This window comes from Talpa europaea (genome assembly GCF_964194135.1).
Source record: "Talpa europaea genome assembly, chromosome: 7".
In the NCBI taxonomy this organism is placed as follows: Eukaryota; Metazoa; Chordata; class Mammalia; order Eulipotyphla; family Talpidae; genus Talpa; species Talpa europaea.
In genome coordinates, this window is record NC_140074.1 from 95,471,508 (window position 1) to 95,490,037 (window position 18,530).

General features: G+C 35.1%; 1 protein-coding gene across 3 annotated transcripts in view; it reads left to right on the forward strand.

Moving 5' to 3' along the window:
- The window catches only part of MAP2K4 (mitogen-activated protein kinase kinase 4), a gene marked incomplete at its 5' end in the record, with an annotated part of 100,203 nt that overhangs the window by 24,021 nt on the left and 57,652 nt on the right, over window positions 1–18,530 (forward strand). For all 3 annotated transcript variants that reach the window (XM_084236164.1, XM_084236165.1, XM_084236166.1), the window contains one exon: window positions 5,410–5,512. In XM_084236164.1, coding sequence (XP_084092290.1) covers window positions 5,410–5,512 — 103 coding nt within the window. The remainder of the gene's footprint in view (window positions 1–5,409; window positions 5,513–18,530) is intronic.

Genomic DNA, 18,530 nt, shown 5'->3' on the forward strand with positions numbered 1-18,530 from the left:
TATTTACTTCGTATCTTAAATTCAAAACATTTGTTTCCAAAATGTTTAGCTGTGTGGATGAGTAAGTGTTTTATTTTATTGGATGGGTGTTCAAAGTTCTAAGTGGAATTTTATAAATTTTTGGAAATTATTCACACTTGTGTATCAAAGGCTGGTTGAGAAGGGCAAAATAATATTAGCTGATAGTAGCTCATGTAATAATTGGAATGCCTGGGATTACAAGTCTGGACTGTGATTGACGAAGTTGCCCATTTCTTCCAACTTCAAACCTCTTCTGCCTCTCGTATTCTTGTATTCTCTTGAGTTTATGAAACAAACGAGGATCCTCTTCGCTGTAGTAATTTAGAAAAGGGAATGAAAGCAAGTTCTTGTCTACCACTTTATTTCCTCATTTCTGAAATTGTTTGAATGTAAAGTTGCATAGTTGGAATTTTGTGTTCCTCATTTCATAACTAGTGATTACAGATCATTTGGATCTGTAACCAAAATTTGATTATTTTGGATACTCTTTCCATTTTAAAAATGAGTTTATTTGAAATTTGAAAGAAAATTAGAGTAAGGGAGAAATGAGAATTTAAAGCGCACTCCCCCCTCTACCACTTCTATAAGATACTCTGCATACTTGTAGATCACGCACTAATATTTTTGGAAGTCTTCTATGAGTGTCTTATACATTGTAATTAAGGTTCTTATTTTTTCATATGTTTGGTGGTGACAGTGTGGGTTCCTTTAGACAGACGGATTCTGATTGCTTTCCGATCATTCCTATCTATCCCTTTAGGCCTGTGAGTAGTGACTTAAAAGAGCAACTATTTAATTTTCATGATTCTGTTAGTTGAGTGGCAGTTCTGCTGGTTTCACCTGGGCTCACTCTTGTGTTTTATTTCAGCTAATAGGTTTAGTGAGGTAAACTAAGCCCAGCTGAGGTGACTGGGACTTCTGAATCTCTGGTATATGTGGTCTTGCATCAAGGAGGCTAGACTCAACTGCTTCATGTTTAAACTCGGTAGCTTTCCAAGAGGGTGAAAATGGAAGCTAGAAGGTTTGCTTTAGAGGTCATACAACATCCATTCTGCTATATTATTTTCATCAAAGCAAGTCTCAAGGTGAGCCCAGCTTGAAGAGGTAGGAAATGGAGTCCACGTGTTGGTGGGAGAGCAGCCAAGTCATATGGCAAAGGGATGTGGACACAGAGAACTGTGATTCATTGGTGACTATTTTTATAACTATTTACCATGTAACCCACAGTGAGCTATTAGCAGTAATCAAAAAAGGCCATACTCAAGAAGCAGCTATTCTAGCCCTTTTAGATCTTTATTGCTAGCAACACTAAGAACTTTGCAATTACTGTAATGGTTATTAAACATGGGGTTTCAAAATTGATGAAATGTTAATCTTAAAGATTAACATTTATGTAGTTTGACTAACAGATATGTAGATTGACTAAAATATTCTAGAAATGGTCTCCATTTTTATAGGTTGCCTTTGGACCAGTTTCTAATTTACCCAGTGTTGTTAAACAAATGTTCTCATTTCCATACCAGTCAATTCATGGAAAAAAGTTTGTAGTCTTGCCCTCAGAGATTAAGTAGCATTTTGTTAATAAGGGATGAACATAAATACTTCTTTCCTTATCAGTCAGAATTCTTGGTTGCAAACAACAGAACCTTAATCTAGCTAATTTAACCTGCTCTTGAGTTGTCTAGGGTGCTCCTTGTCAAGTTTATTTCCAGATCATTGGAAGATTTGAAAGCATTTAAGCTGTTTGATCATGTCTGGTTTCTATCCTGCTATAGATAAAGGGGTAACAGTGTCTCTATTGACTGGCCAGGGATTAATCATTTGGTGACAATCCCATAAAGGAGGCATTATAGTCATAGATGTATAATCTTGATCATTTATCTAAACCCTGCTGTGCTAACATTTTATTATCTACTAGCATTTAAAAATTTCCACAGGCAATTTATAGTATCACTTCCTTTCTTTCATCCTTTTCTCCTGTGAAAGTTGTTTTAGGCTTTTGAAAAAGATCCGCACTGATCTAATGTCCTATTTGTTTGTAGGTTTGTCATTAAAAATATCTGAATACATGGTGAGAAATTGTCATTATGGCTTGATCTTCTGAGGCTCTTGAGAAAGAATAGTAAAGGTGAGAAGAACCAGTCTTGAAAGAGATTCTGGTACTTGGAGAATGTGGTCTGGAAAGGAAGAGAAACTCACAAATAACCAGAACTAGCTTCTCTAGAGTATTGTAAAGGCTGCCTTTTTCTATCTTTCCCTGAATCTCAACATTGACTTTAATGTTGTTTCTTCTCCAGATTGCCTTACGAGTTCATCTAAAATGATTATCATTTGGAGAGTTGGGGTGCACTACTGAGAACATGCCATGTAACATGATCATGCCCTAAGCCCCCTGGCACCAGTTTTAGGCTCCAAGTCATCTCTGCTTAATGAGGCTTTGATGTTTTATAGAATTATTTGGTATACTTTGTTGGGAAAGATTAAAATATTATACTTGGACTGTTTTCAAAATAGTTGCATATGTTTCTGAAGTATAGAGTGTATTTAAATCTAATTTATGTAAGTTAAGTAACAATCCATTACTCTTTTGTGCTTGTTCATTTATGCAGTGAATATCTTCTAAAGACCCCAATTTAATTTTGGTTAGATGTGAATGCATTTAATCCTGAAAAAAAAACCTGCCTTTCTGTCTCTCCTCCCCCCATATTATGTGTGAACATTTCCTTGCAAGAAGACTAAGATTTAGCTGTATTAGTATACTTTATTTGCCACACTAGTTATCTACTGTCTCAAATCAGGCTTTTGAAGAAAGGACTTTTGATCTTTTACTCTGGATATCCAGTTTCCATAGTGTGGCTTTTGTTCTATTATTATGCTATATTAAATCTTAGTGTTTCTTTAGTGTAATCACCATGTAGATATCATGGATAATGGACTAGATGGTTTTAAGCATATATTACATGACATGTGTTATTTAGTTTCTGATTTCAGTAGTTTGTGGGCATTGAGCACATTCACATTTATGATTACAAAGATCCTTAATTTTGTCCCCAGAAACTTAGTCATATAAAGTGATTAATAGGTTCCAGGGATTAGAACCTGATATCTTTGGGTACCACCTTCTAGTCCACTATACTTTGCCTTCTTGCTTCCAAATATTCGCATTTATTTGCTCCACATGCAAAATACATGCACCCCACTCCAAAATGCATATACTCCTAACCTATTATAGTGTCAACTCTAATCCAGATTTCATTGGGACATGATCACCTCTACAATTCCAAATCTCATTATCAAAATCATCTAAATCAGGTATGGATGCAAATATCAGTCTATCCATTGTGACACACAATTCCTATTTCAGGTATTACAAAACAGTTATAAAGATTCTCATTCAAAAAGGGAGCAAACAGAAGGGAGAAAGTCCACGCAGTTTCAAAATGCAGCCAGGCAAATTCTGTAAGTTTTCACTGCCTGGGAATAATCCTCTGCCTTTAAATATTTCCTAAAATAAAAGCATATTCTTTTAAAATATTTTCTTGTATATTACTGAACTCATGAGAAAAATTTTATCAATTTTCTTTTACTCTGGTAATGTAATGATTACTATGACATATATTCACTTACATCAATGTGTTTTTTTTCCCTAAAGATTTATTTATTTATGCATAAAAGAACTGGGGTATAGTCCAGAAGTGCAAGGGTGGGGGATGAGAGGATTCACCAGAGACAGAGTGGGGAGCAGAACAGGCAGATCTACTGAAATACAGCGGGCGAGTCAGAAGAGGTCTGCTGTACCACATGGGTCACCTCCCTGGCTAGCTGCAGTGGCTGTGGATTGCTTCATAGTGTTGATGCTTAACCCCTTGTGCCACCAGGGAGGCCCCCAATGTGTCATTTTTAAAAGTTTAGTATAAAATAGAACCTCTAAACTTTGTCAGCTTCACATGATCAAAAATTTTTATGTTTTTGGTGTTAATGAGTACCCATCATAAGTTTTTTTTTTTTTTTTCGATTTTGCTTTTCTGTTCGTACCCTGGCTGTTTTCTTTCTTGAATTGTGGTATGTCTTTACATATTTAGAATTTCTGACTTTGTATTGCAGTGATTTTCTCAAGTATTTGATTAAAATTTATTTTGGGGAAAATACACCCAAAATCTGCCATTTTTTGTAGGATGTATTTTGTATGTATAGTTAGAATGTCCTTCCTATAGTTGCTATCAAATAAAAATTATTTTAAAAATAAGTGTTTGCTACCTGAAAGGGAAGTATATTGAAAATTCACATTGTACTATGCTCATTTCCGAAAATGATGGGTCTGGTCTTGAAACTTTACATTATCTTGTGGACAGACCCTTCCTTAAGAGCCTTTCTCAAGGCTTAGGAGCCCGGGCTAGGAACTCTGTGCTCTAGTCCTGCAGTCTTATCCAACTAGAAGAGGCTTCTCAGCTTTCTGCCTCAAGCACCAGGCTGAGCAGTCTGAGCTCTGTGATACACGTTCCAGAACCACTGAGGTGGGAAAGTGTTTGCCTTGCAAAGATGTTATTTAAGTAGGTAGTAAGTGTAATAAACTGTGAAGAATGTTGGAAAAGTATATTTAATGAAGCCAAGATATGTTACAAATGCTTAAAACACAATTCTTTTACAAAGTATCCATATGGTAGAATCCTAAAGGAATATTTTTGTAAGATTTGTTGACGTAGAATGAAATATTATAAAGAAAATAAGTGTATCTCTGTATGAGAAGTAGTCTGCAACAATGAGTATTTTGGTGTAATTGGACTTAGACCTAGATATATATTTTTAAAGACTACATATACTTTATAGGTGTATATAAACTTTCACTTATTTTTGTTTTATCTTTTCTGGCTTTTATGTTTTATTTGATAATATAAAACTTTGATACCTCCCTCCTGTAACTGAAGATTATTTGAAATATCAGTATTAGTAACTGTACCATGCTGTTTTTCAGGTGTTAGGATTGTGGAATGTTTCAGTTTCTATACTTAGTTGTTTGTATTAAATTTGAGGGAATGTGAATTTTATTAAAGACATTAAAATATAACACTAGAAAAGTGGTAATATTTTAGTGTTTTCCAATATATCTGTTGAGGTAAATAACTTTTGTAGTGGTATTATCATCTCTGAGCAATATCAACTTGAAACGCTGTTTCCTGTTCTTTTGCAGCATATCAGTGATTTGTGGTTAAGTAAGAACTTCAGACCATTTTAATGTACTTTTTCTTAATTCTATTGTTGCCTTTCAAAATATTGTATTAACTATTTTAAAACAAGTATTTCTGTCTTTTGGTGTGAATTCCTTATGCCATCAGAATAGTATTGTTTTATAGAACTTGAAACTTTTACTTTTTATTTGTTATTTCTTAGGTAAACGCAAAGCACTGAAGTTGAATTTTGCAAATCCACCTTTCAAATCTACAGCAAGGTTTACTCTGAATCCCAATCCTACAGGAGTTCAAAACCCACACATGTGAGTATTCCTGGTAATCAAACAAAAAGCTCCACTCAAGCAAAAGTTTTAAAATTATTGTATTTTGTGAATTTTTCTAAGCCAAGTGGTTGGTATTTCCATTATCTTATGGGTCATTTGAAGTGGCACTATTTGAACCTATATAGAAAGCTATTGCTGAAGTAGGTAAACACAGATTTCCTTTTCAAAATTTACATAAAGGAGAAGAAGAACTGTAGGTCAGATGCCTTTCAATCTTTTTAATTTCTCTCTTACTGAACTCTCTGAAAATATTGTTCCTTCTGGGTGTAGTTTAAATAATGAGTGGTATTTAGGAAACTTAACTCTCCCTGGAGAGATGTATAAATCATCCCTACTTACTAGGGTGAGAAAATAGATTCCTATTCTTAATAAACTGAACAGATTGCTATAAGATTTTCATGTCATAGTAAAGTGAAAGAATGTGTACATGTCAATGTATAGGTGTCAGTGATTTTAAAACGTATTCTCTACTTTTTAATAAAAAATAGAAATGATATTGTAGCACCTGAAAGTATTAGAAACATCTGTAAATTAATTTTAAATAATATCTTCAGAATAATATTTTACAGGAAACTTTGAGTCTAAGGAATGTATTAAATAATAATATCTTTCCCACCAAAATCTATCATGAACATGAAAGTTTAAACCTTTATAATTATACTCATGTTCATAAAAATAATTTTCAGCTAGTTCTGATACTGAGAACTCTAGAGCAAGTGGTGGAAAGTATGGTTTTAAAAAGCTGTAAAAATATTTTATAGTTCTAATCATTTCTCAACAATTTATGTTAAAGCCTTCTTAGACTATAGATACATTTATTATTCTCAAAGAAGCACATTTATTGCTATTTCCTTTTCTTCCCATGTTTGGTATGCATTGTATTTGCAAACAATAACAATTTGATAGAAGGCAGAGTGCTTTGCAATAGGAATGCCTACAATATTTTTTGATTTTTAAAATAAGTGTCTGGAAGGGAGGGATGTCTTTGAGTGTGTGTATATTCTTATACTTTCAACTGTAAACTTAGAGGGAATGAAAAGGAATTAAGGAATTAAATCTCAAAGGGGGAATTGAAAATGAAAATGGCAGTAACATTTTATTTAACTGGAAATACTGTTCAATTTTATTATACTCATGTTCACAATGAGATTTTTTGTCAGCTCAGCTACAGTCCCAGCCTTCTTACCTTCTCTAAAACATCAAGTGGATCTATACTGTGGAAGAAACTCTTTTGTACTACCTAATGAGCTCCAGCAGAAGGAAACACTCTTAGAAGAATCCCCTTCCTCATTTCCTGGAATTTCTAGTGAAAACTCATATAAAACTAATTCTTGAGCTTAGTACATCCCTGTTCCTTGGTTGTTAACTGGACCACAAATTTGAAGTCTAAGGAAGAAAGAATATAGTTGTAACTACCAAACTTAACAAATCTTTCATTCTTTTTTAAAGCCCCGTTGGACAAGGAGAAAGGACAATGACTTATATTTAGAACTGGAAAAAACATTCACTTATTTGTGCTCCCTTCCCTTAAAGAGTGTCTTCATGTCTAGGGATCCCATGGGCAAAAGCTTTTTTTTTCCTTTAACATTAAACAGAGAGTGAAGAAAACTTGTCTTCCAGAATTTGAGTTTATCAGGTTTAATCTGGACTGGTTGCACTTCAGGCCTGCTTCACAACTGTTGCCACTGTTTTGTGAATACCTATATTACTCTCCTGATTTTGATTCCCTGTTTCTGCAATTTCATGTTGTTATTTTTCCCCTCAGCTTCCCCCATCATTTTGGTAGAGTGTATCTCCTCATAGCTTTCTGAGATAAATATTCTTTCTTAGTAAGTGAACCTTTTGGGTATTTACCTGCCTGCCTGAAAATACCTTTATCTAATCCTAATAGTAGATTTGTAGTTTTATTAACTGTGGAAATCTGAGGTAGGAATTTTTCTTCAGGATTTTAAAGGCATCGCTCCAGTGTTCCCAAGCTTCCCAGCATTACTCTTAGAAATGTTATTCTAATATGCCATTGTGATTATGGGATTTTGGAACATGAAGTGTTTTTTCTTTTTGCATGTTTGTAGGGTTTTGTCTTTTTCCTCAGTGTCTGAAATCTCATTATATCTGCTTTAGTTAGTTTTTTTTTTCTTTATTCCTTTTCTGTTCTCTTCTCCTTCCTTCCTTCTTACTTTCCACAGATCTGAACTCTTGATACTCTTTTAATCTAGAAACAAATCACTTTTTCTAGGATATGTTTTATTATTCTTTTATTCTGTTTTTTACATGTTTTTGCCCATCTGTCATCCCTGCTGCTGGAGCTTCACTCTAGGTTTTGTTTTGTTTTTAAAGATTTATTTATGCATAAAAGAACTAGGGTGTAGGCTAGAGGTGCGGGACATGAGAGGATTCACCAGAGACAGAGTGGGGAGCAGAACAGGCAGACTAAATGAAATACATTGCTGAGGGGAACAGCGGGCAAGACAGGAGAGGTCTGCTGCGCCATGTGGGTAGCTCCCTGGATCGAACTCATGCTCCAGAGGCTGTTATCGATAGCTTCACAGTGCTGTGTTTAACCCCTTGCACCACCAGGGAGGCCCTACTTTAGGTTTTAGATCTCTTAATTTGAGTCCCTATTTTTCTTGGTTTTTTTCCGCCCCCTTCAATTTTATATGTATCTTTCTTTTATTTTCTTTTTTCTAGTCTTTAGCTCTCTTCTTCTCTTTCTCTCCCCTTCTTAACTTCCTCCCTCCCCACTCCTAGCTTCTCCTTACACACACACAATGAAAGAACAACAAATTGATGGGAAACTTTGTTATTTGATTGGTGGGACTCATGATGAAGTATGAAAAAGACACATCTATTTTTATTTTTATTTTGAAGTTTTTCCAAATGTCAGTATCTAAAGGTTTTTTCTCCTTTTGTCTTTATTTTCCTGAAAAAAGGTGATGTGTGAGGTTGCTATAATTCTGGGTCAAGGAATTTTTCTCCACTGTGTATGTAGACTTTCACTCAGCATGTCTTGCTACATTTCTTCTCTGTGACTGGTGCCTTTCTAGTACAGTTTCTTCAGAATACATAGCCTTGGGTCGTCTACTGAGGCAGAGGTGGGATCATCCCCTGGTTGTGGGGATATAGGGATCTATTTGTGCCTTACATTCTTTCAGTATTGCATTTGGATTTAACCCCTAACTGGTTCCTTAACTTAGGCTTCCCATTTTTCAAACAAATTGGTTTACATTTTTTTTTGGTATCTCTATTTATACAGACTTTAGTTTCACCTTTCTCTGCCTTTCTAAATTGTGATAACTTGAATTCATTTACTTTCAACTTCCAAAAATCTGTTGCTATTTCTCAGCTAGTGTGGTCTATTCTCTTAGTCTCTTTTACTTTGTGAGGTTATACTTTTTAAAAAAAAAAATCATTTTCTGTTGTTTCATTGGTATTTTGGGAGGGAGGAGAGACTAGTGTGTATTTGTTTATCTGGAAATCTCTTTATTAAGTGAACTTTCAGCATTGAACTTCTGGACATGATAAGAATTATGTGAAAAATACATGCTTCTTTTATAACTGATAGCTAATTATTGTTTATTTAAGGATAAAAACAAGCAGTGGGCATGAATTAAACTCAGTTGAGGGAATGAGTATAAATTCTAAATGAATCAGAAAGAAATAGAGAAAGTATGATGATAGTGTTCCCAAATATTTAAATGCTGACACAAGCCACAAATACTGAATCACTAGAAAAGTAATGAATAGTATTAAGGAACAAGGAAAAGAAAAGGAAATTAAATGTAGTATAAGAACAAAGGTAATAATAAAGAGAATAGAAATAAATGAAATAGAAAATGGTCAAAATCAAATCAAAAAGTTGTTTCCTGGGAGATCAATAAAAGTGATGAACTCTTAACAGGACAGATCAAGAAATAAAAATAAAAAAGAAGAAACTCAAGTTATCACTGTTGGGAATGAAACAGTAGTGATATTACTACAGATCTCACAGTCCATGAAATCATAATATGGAATATGAATAACAGTGTGTTAGTAAATTCAGCAATCTGATTGATAAGCAAATTACTGAAAAACACAATCAAAACTGAATCAGAAGAAATGGAAACAGTAAATATTCCTATCTCTGTTAGAAAATTGAATTTGAAATTAAAAACTTTCACACAAAAGGATCTTAAGTCCTGGATGGTTTTATTGGTAAATTTTATCAAACATTAAAAGAGGAAATCAGACTTAGCTTCTATAAACTTTTTGCTAGAAAATAGGAGTAGGGAACAATTTCAGCTCACTTTACGAGTTAGAATAACCCTAATATCAAAACTAGTCAAGGACATTATAAAAAAATACACTATGTATCAATATGTATCATCAAGTGTATCCCTATACACTTGAAAATCCTTAGCAAATTTAATCAAGCAACATAGAGAAAGGACAGTACATCACAACTAAATGGGATTCACTTTAATTTGACATTTGAAAATTGTCAGTGTCAATTAAACAAAGGAGAAAAATGTAATTGTTTTAGTAGCTGCAGAAAAAAAATTGACAACATTCAATATTCATTATAGAAATTCTTATTAAACTAGGAAAAGAGGGGGAATGCCCTTCCTTTAAAAGATATCTATGAAAATAAATGTCTAATACACCTAATATACTTAATTATGAAAGACTTAATGCTTTCTCCCTAAGATTGGAATCCCCAAGACAGGAATGTCTATACTCATTAGTTCTATTCAACATTTTGCCTTTGAAGGCTTCTAAACCTGTGTGTGTTTGTTTTTTTACTCCATTTGTATAAGGGACTGATAAGAGTGATCAAGTGAAAGGAGTATCATGTATTTGATATTGCAGGATATCAAGGTGGGAATGGTTCAGTTCTTCATAGAACTGAGTGAATGCCCGTTGCAATGGATAGGATTTGAAATAGGGTGAAAAGGTAGTTGTGGGCCAGATAATGTAGGACCTTGTAGTTAAAGAGTTGAGATGCCATACAAAGGGCACTGGGAAGCTATGGAAGGATTATCAGCAGGTGAGTGACATAACATGATTTGCAGTGAAAGTGATTATTCTGGCTGCTCTGTTGAGTATGTATTGGAGGGAGGCGAGAATGGAACTGGGAGACCTAGTAAGGCAGTGGCAGTATAGCTGAAGCATAATGGATGTTAATGATACTAGGTTAATGATGGATCTAGAGGGAAATGGAGAGATTCCAAAGGAATTTTGAAGGTAGTGTTGACAAAATTTGTAATGATTTGAATGTGTGTGGTAAAGAGGGATATATGTAGTGACTTCCAGACTATTGGCTTAAACAAGTGGGTTTAGTTGTCATTACTGAGATGGGGCCACTGGGTGTGCATGAGGAAACTCAGAAGAGCAAGAGTTCATTTTCAGATATGTTATGTTTGAAATATCTGTGGAATATCCTATTAGAGCTATCATGGAGATAAATTTAATGTACTATATGGTGTTGAAAATACGAAATCTGTGGCCCAGAGGAGAAGGTGTAGATTGTAGATTAAAGGTGGAGAGTTGTCACCATGTAGGTGATGGCATTGTCTATGAAATGTATGTATCTTGATGAGAGAATTGGGTATAGGACTGAGCCCGGAGGAAATTTCACACATAGAGTTTGAATAGAAGAGGAACCACTGGTCAGATAGGAGTGATGCTTAATAGGTAGAAACAAATCAGTGGGAAGTGATGCCATAGAAACTAAATATTGTTTCAAAGGGCAGAAGGGAGGGGACTGTGGTCATTTCACTATGTCTAATGTTCTAATGGTAATGGTAAGGCTGCTTTGTTGAAGACTCCTCAGATGTACTTGTTTGTGTATGTGTGTTTCTGAAATACACTTTTCACTACTCTGATTTCTTACATACTTGGGGAAAGGGTTCTAGCTACCAGTAAAAATCGGGGCCAAAACAGGGAAAGGATCTCAAGAAAACTTATAACCTGTTGATTTAGGGCAACTTTCCTAACCTTTTCTATAGAAGGACAGCCCAGAAAAACTATTCTAATAGAAAACTTTGAGTATAGCTGAAAAATGATGAACTCTTAGGGAATATGTTATCTATAGAATTGAGGTGCAAAGGTGAATGTCTTGTTCTCTCTAATACTACTCTTTTTCTTGGTGATAAATTTGCTTTGTATTTCATAAATCAGCACTGCTTCAGAATACTCCAGATTTATATCATCAATACCTTCTGTTCACTGAGTATGAATATCAGGTTTTGAAAATTTATATTTGAAATCTCTGAGCTACTCTGGACATCTTTTTTCAGTTTTTCATTTTGCCTGATCTTAGATCTTAGCAAAGATACTCATTTTGTTAGTAGAGCCAGGAAGCAGGCAGTTTCCATGGCAACAGGCAGGCTGAGTTTACTGTGGAAATTTCCGGAATTAACAGAGCTGCATTGCAGAAGGATGCATAAAGCAGTATTCATCTAGAGATCCTAACAGTATGGACACAGAAGAGCAGTTGCAGTGGTGTACTGGGTATGTGTTATGTTTATTTTCCTGTCTAAAGAGGATTACTTGGTATGTATACTGGGTGTGTGTGTGTGTGTGTGTGTATGTACACACACACGCTAAGAATAGAATAAAACAGCTTGAGGCATTTTAGATGTGCTGGTTTGATAAAATTAAGAATACTTGGGGAGAAAAAAATAATTTGGGAAGGAAGGTATGTTTGATAGTGTTGGGAGGAAATCAAGATTAAGATAAATGAAGTAGAAGAAGATGCTCATGAAATAAGAGAAGACACACTTCAAACTAATTAGATAATAAAAGATGCCTTTTGATGGTACTGCTAGATACACAAAATATATATTTATCAAATAAATAGAAAGCATTAGCAAATGTGAGGAATCAAATTCTTCTGTCCAAGAAGAAGCAATCTGTTAAGGTAATTAGCTGTTTATTGCTGAAAGATAATGTAGATATGAGAATGCCTAGGCTTAAACAAAGAGTTTTGCTACCTTGTTAGTGTGCCTTAATGTGCCTAGTGTACCCCAGTGACAAGAGCTGGGGAAGGGTTAACAGATTCCTCAACCAACTACCTGTTGATTTGTGGGGGATTTTTTTTAAGCCTGAAATTGTATCTTGAGATTAACTCCTAGAAATAGACTTTAAGACTTGGGTAGATAATTGCAGTTTTTTATTTTCCAGATCATACTTGTAAATTTGAAAGAGAAAGAATATGAATAATGAATAGGTATGATTTGGGTCTTTGAATGGTAGATATCATTTGGCTGACTAGATGCAGTCAGCAAACTATAGCTCATTAGCCGAAGGTGGCTTACTGGTAGTTTTATATAAAGTTTTATTGGTACATAGCCACACCTATTTGCTTACATAGTTGTAACAGAGACAGTATGGTCCACAATGTCTAAAATATTTACTTACTGTCTCTTTATAGAAAAATATTTGTGACTTGTGGTTTAGATGTTGTGTTGAATTCCTAGGGCTGCTGTAATGAATTACCAGACTTGATTTAAAACAACAGAAATTTATTCTCTCGCAGTTCTGGAGGCCAGAAATCCGCAATCAAAGTGTTGGCAAAGTCGTGCTTCCTCTGAAGGCTCTAGAAGAGGATCCTTCCTTTCTTTTCCAACTCTGGTAGTTCCTGGTATTCCTTGGCTTATGGTAGCATAACTCTAAATTGCTGCCTCTGTCTTCACTTGGCCTACTTCCCTGTTTCTCTGTATTCTCCTTTTCTTTCTCTTTTTTTTTTTCTTTTTCTTTTTTTTTTTTTTTCCTTTTCTGTCTCTTATAAGGACACATGTCTTTATGCTGAGGACCTACTGTAACCCAGGATGATCTCTTTAGCTTACTTTAAAGAACTCCTTAGCTTAATTATGTCTGTAACAATAATACCACATTCTAATGTTCTGGATGGACATACCTTTTGTGGGGTGGTAGGATCCTCATTTTAGCCCACTACAGATGGTAGAACTAGGCTTTGGTCATTTAGGCCAAAGTTATGTTAAAAATAGATAATTCCTGGCAAGTTTTCTTTGGAAACCTATGAAGAATATACTCTGCGGTAGAGTTGTTAACCTGCTGGAAACTATATTAAACTCAGTTTTCAAGGACAAGGCAATATAGGAGTTATTAAAGGCATAGAAGGCAGCCTCTGTGATGTAAACATAAGCAGCAGAGTGAAGTTGGTATTAGAATATTCATGGGAGAGAAGGTACTAAAATACTTTCAGGAAGCTAATGGAAAGTATAACTAACAATTCATTTCTTTTATCTGTCTTTCCTCAATTCATACTCCCCCAAAACAACAAAATAAATTTAGACTTTTGGTGAAAGATTGTTGGCACCAAATGAGAATTAGAGTTTTTGAAGGATGGGGATCATGACTGGATTACGGCAATGGAAAATATATTATGGGATTCAAAGTAAGTAGATTTCTTAAACGAGTGAAGAATTGGCAATATAAAATGTATACACCAGTGTGTATGAGACTTGACTCTGATTGAAGAGCCTTTTTGTCATTATGGGAGGCTATAGACTGTTGCCCTAGGCAGGAAAGAAGGTAGGTGATGTGAGCATTTTTGTAAGCCTTAGTAGATATCTACCTTGGATTTTCTGGACATCTCATTTAGCTCATTTGGGTATATTCTGAAATGTTTAAGAAGTAATACATGCACATGGTGAAGAATCGAAATGGTAGAGAGGGTATTCCGATGTGGATGCTAGAGCTCTTTCTGTAATTTGAGGAGCCCCAGTTCAGAGTTTCCTGAAGGCAAGACTGAATAAAATCATGTTTCTCTTCTAATCAAATTCTGTTATTCTGTGACTCTGTATGTTGAACACCAAATGAATGTGTTAGGAAGTCAAAGGAATAAAAATTCTCTTCTTTTACCAAAATATTTTGTACATTAAATGCTACCCATGTTGAATTATATGCTTAAGTTTAAATAACTTCAAAGAAAAATTTAAATTCAAATATAAATAAACTTTAGCTTTTAATTTTCCTATTGGCATATAGAATATACTTAAGGAGATAGAATGAAATATGGCTTAAAGAATAGATTGGGATTAAATTAACCAACTGATCATACATAGCTCATAATTACAAGCTAAAATTTAAGTATTAGAGGGGTTAAAACAATATATAGATTTCAAGTATCTATAGTACATAATGTGCATATCTTCCTAAATACATGTCTGTAACAATTTATTTTTATAAAATGTTTTTTTCTCATTCACTGGTTTGGATAAGTGTCTCCCCTCAAAATAATAAAAGTAAGGTTGAGTATGTAGTTTTTCCATAGTTATGTGTTTGAAATATAATTCATATAGTAATAGTATTAAAAATTAGTTACTGATTATATATGAAAAGTAGCTAGTACATTTCATTCTTATTTTCTTCAGGAACTAAAGTAAAAGCAATTTCAGATTTGTAGTACAAAATGATGTTTGAGTAGTAGCATCCTGCTAAAACATTTTATAAACAAAAATGAAAATATGAAACAAAAAATAAGATAATTTTTATAAAAACTTTAAAAAGGGAAATATGAAACCCAGAAAATTAAGGTAATTTAATATTAACCTTTATATAGCATCTCTAATAATAAAAAAAAAAAAGAAGAAAAAAATTACCAGGGTTCTCTTACATTTTACCTGCAGGGAATGCCTAAGGAAAGGTGGTATCTTTGGAGACACTAGTCTCATCTTTATTCTTTTTTTTTTCCCCTTCCCCCTTCATTGGTAACTACTAGAAAATAACTGGAGAGGGATCAGAAGTGGGAGGTTAAATGGGTGCAGACATACTCTGGGAAATAAGGTCATTATCAGTGGGTGTTGAGGGTGGAATAGAGAAGGATCATAAAACAGACTGGGGATTGTATTTCTATATTTGCTGTTTTCAGAGCAAAGCATAGAATTAGAGAACAAGAAAATTGAGGCTAGAACTTGCCATTGGAGCAGTTAGTATTCTTTTTTTTTTCTTTTTTTAATTTAAATATTTTATATAATTCTTAAATCTATTTTCATCTTTGCACAAAGTATGTATTTTCATTTTGGTTATATTCCCCATACAATTGCATCCCTCCCTTATTTTGACTCTAGTCCTTCCTTTCCCTACCCCACCCTACTCACCCCTCTCCCCCCGTCATGTGTCTCTGGTTTATAGTTGCTTGTTGATTTTGATTTTTACTTTGCATTGATTAGTCTTTTCCTGGTCTCTTATTTAGGTTTTCTAAATTCTTGCTATGAGTGAGGCCATCCGGTATTTTTCCTTTTCTTTCTGACTTATTTCACTGAGCATGATCCCTTTTAGCTCCATCCATGTTGCTGCAAACTGCATGTGTTTATCTTTTTGATTGCTGAGTAATATTCCATTTTGTATATGCACCACATCTTCTTGATCCAGTCATCTTGTTTTGGGCATTTGGGTTGTTTCCATATCTCAGTTATTGTAAATAGTGCTGCCATAAACACAGGTATGCAGGTGCCCTTTGGAATTACTGTTTCTGCGTCATTTGGGTAAATAACCTAGGAGTGGAATTGCTAGATCATATGGAAGCTCTATGTTTAGTAGGTCAAGAAATCTCCACACAGCTCTCCATAGTGGTTGGATCAGTTTGCACTCCCACCAGCAGTGCAGGAGAGTTCCTTTTTCTCCACAACCTCGCCAACATTTGTTGTTGCTACTTTTTTAATATGTCCCGTTCTCACTGGTGTAAGATGGTATCTCATTGTAGTTTTGATTTACATTTCCCTGATTACAAGTGATGTTGAACATTTTTTCATATGCCTGTTGGCCATTTGTATTTCTTCTTCAGAGAAGTTTCTTTTTAGCTCTTCTGCCCATTTTTTGACTGGATTACTTTCTTTGTTTTTGTTGAGTTTCATTAGCTCTTTGTAGATTTTTGTGATCAGTCCTTTATCATTAGTGTTGTGTGCAAAAATGTTCTCCCAGTTGGCGGGGTTTCTCTTTGTTTTGGTTATTGTCTTTTTTGCTGTGCAGAAGCTCTTTAATTTGATGTAGTCCCAGCTGTTTATCTTTGCCTTCACTAAGCAGTGAGTATTCTTATTGGTAATATACAGAGCTCTGGATATCTCAAATCTGCCTTCAAATTGTAGACATGTGATGGACAAAAGCCCCTTTTATGTAAGTAGAGTGAGGCCCAAGAGCAATCTTTCTCTCCCCCAACTCTTTTTTCTCTCACTTTTATTGAGCTATAATTGACATAAAATAAACCTGAGATATTTAGTATACAGTTTGATGTTTTGACATGTACGGACCCATTAAACTGCAGGCAAAAAAATGAACAATAGCCATCATTCCCCAGATACTCTTCTGCTTCATTGTAGTTTGTATATCTAGATATTTGATTTGGTTCTTTTTGAGATATTGCATGTCTATGTAACATATTTTGTCCTTCTTTAGTTACTTGAATATATAGTCTGTTATAATAAACACGTTTTATTCTCTTCATTTAGTAATTCTACTATCTCTGTCATTTGTGGGTTGATTTCAATTGATTTCTCTCTTCATTATGTGGGTTTTTTTTTATTCCTTTGCATACTCAGTGATTTCAGACTGTATGCTTGAATTTGGGTGTATTATACTCTTATCAACTTTGATCTTTTTTTTTTTAAGATTTATTTATTTATTTATTTATTTATTTATTTTTTTATTTATTTATACAAGCAATGGGCACAGTCAGAAGCGCAGGAGGGTGAGAGAATTCACCAGAGCCAGAGCGGGGAACAGAGCAGGCAGAAGGACCGAAGTACACTGCTTAGGGGAGCAGCGGGCGGCAGGAGAGGTCTGCGCGCCATGTGGGACCCTCCTCCGGTGGCCGGGGAGCAGCCGGGGATCGAACCGGCACTGCAGAGGCTGCGGGCAGCTTCGCAACCCAGCGCTCAACCACTGCGCCACCGGGGAGGCCCAACTTTGATCTTTTTGGATTTTGCTTTTTGGTTTTAATAGGTGAGACTATATCCTTTTAAGTAATCTACTGCATTCTCTAGGAGTTATGGAGAGTTTTCACTCATGGGTAGCAACAGGAATTGTGTGGTATGAACCTGGGTATTGTTCCCTCTAATCCTATTGAGCAGTTCTTCCCCCAGATCAGTGCATGCTTCTTTATGAACATGTGCTGATCAAGGTTGGCTCTCTGCAGATCTGTGAGATTCTCTTATCTGGTTCTTTGCCTTGTGAACACTTGCTCCTTTGCTCTCCCCAGACTCCGCTTACATCTCAACATGAGAGTGCCACCAGGATCTGCCTGGATCCCCCAACTCTGCATCAGCACCTGTGAGCTCTCCAGGCAATAAACTGGAGCCAGTTGCAGAGCTCATCTCTCTATGTCCTGTATCTCAGTGTTCAGTGCCCATTGTTTTCTAATGTCCATTGTCTTGAAGACTCTCACTTATTTTGTCTGATATTTTTCAGTTTCATGTGTGAGAGTCAATCTCTATTTCCAGCGCAGGTGCCACGCTGACATTCGTTGTCAGGGGAGAGCAGAAATTACAGAAATAGGGAACAATATCTTCATGACTTTGAGAAAACGCATCTTTCTCATGATTGGCATTCTTCAACCAGTGAAAGAAATCATGGCATTTAATAAAAAAGAATATATATAGTACTGATTTTTTTTTTAAACACATCAATTCACAAATGAAATGAGAAAGTAAACAAAGGAAGATATTTGCAATGCAGGACCAGATTGATGATGTTAATAGATAAACAACTTTTTAGCAAAAGCAGCAACAACAAAATAAACACCTAGGCTAGCAGGGCTCAGGGGTGTTATCAGGCAGTTAACAAGGAAGAAGCACTTGTGTACCAAATAGCATAAGAATGTTCAATTCTGAGAGTAGTAAGTCAGAAGGCAACTTTAAAAAGTGTTTTAACCCTCATCATTTGAGTTTGGCACATGGGGAAAGGGTGTAGACTGGGAGCAGAAGGCATCTCACTACAAGTTGCTAAATCAGTGCCTATTCACTATATGGCATTGCAATAGTGGGACATATGAAGACTG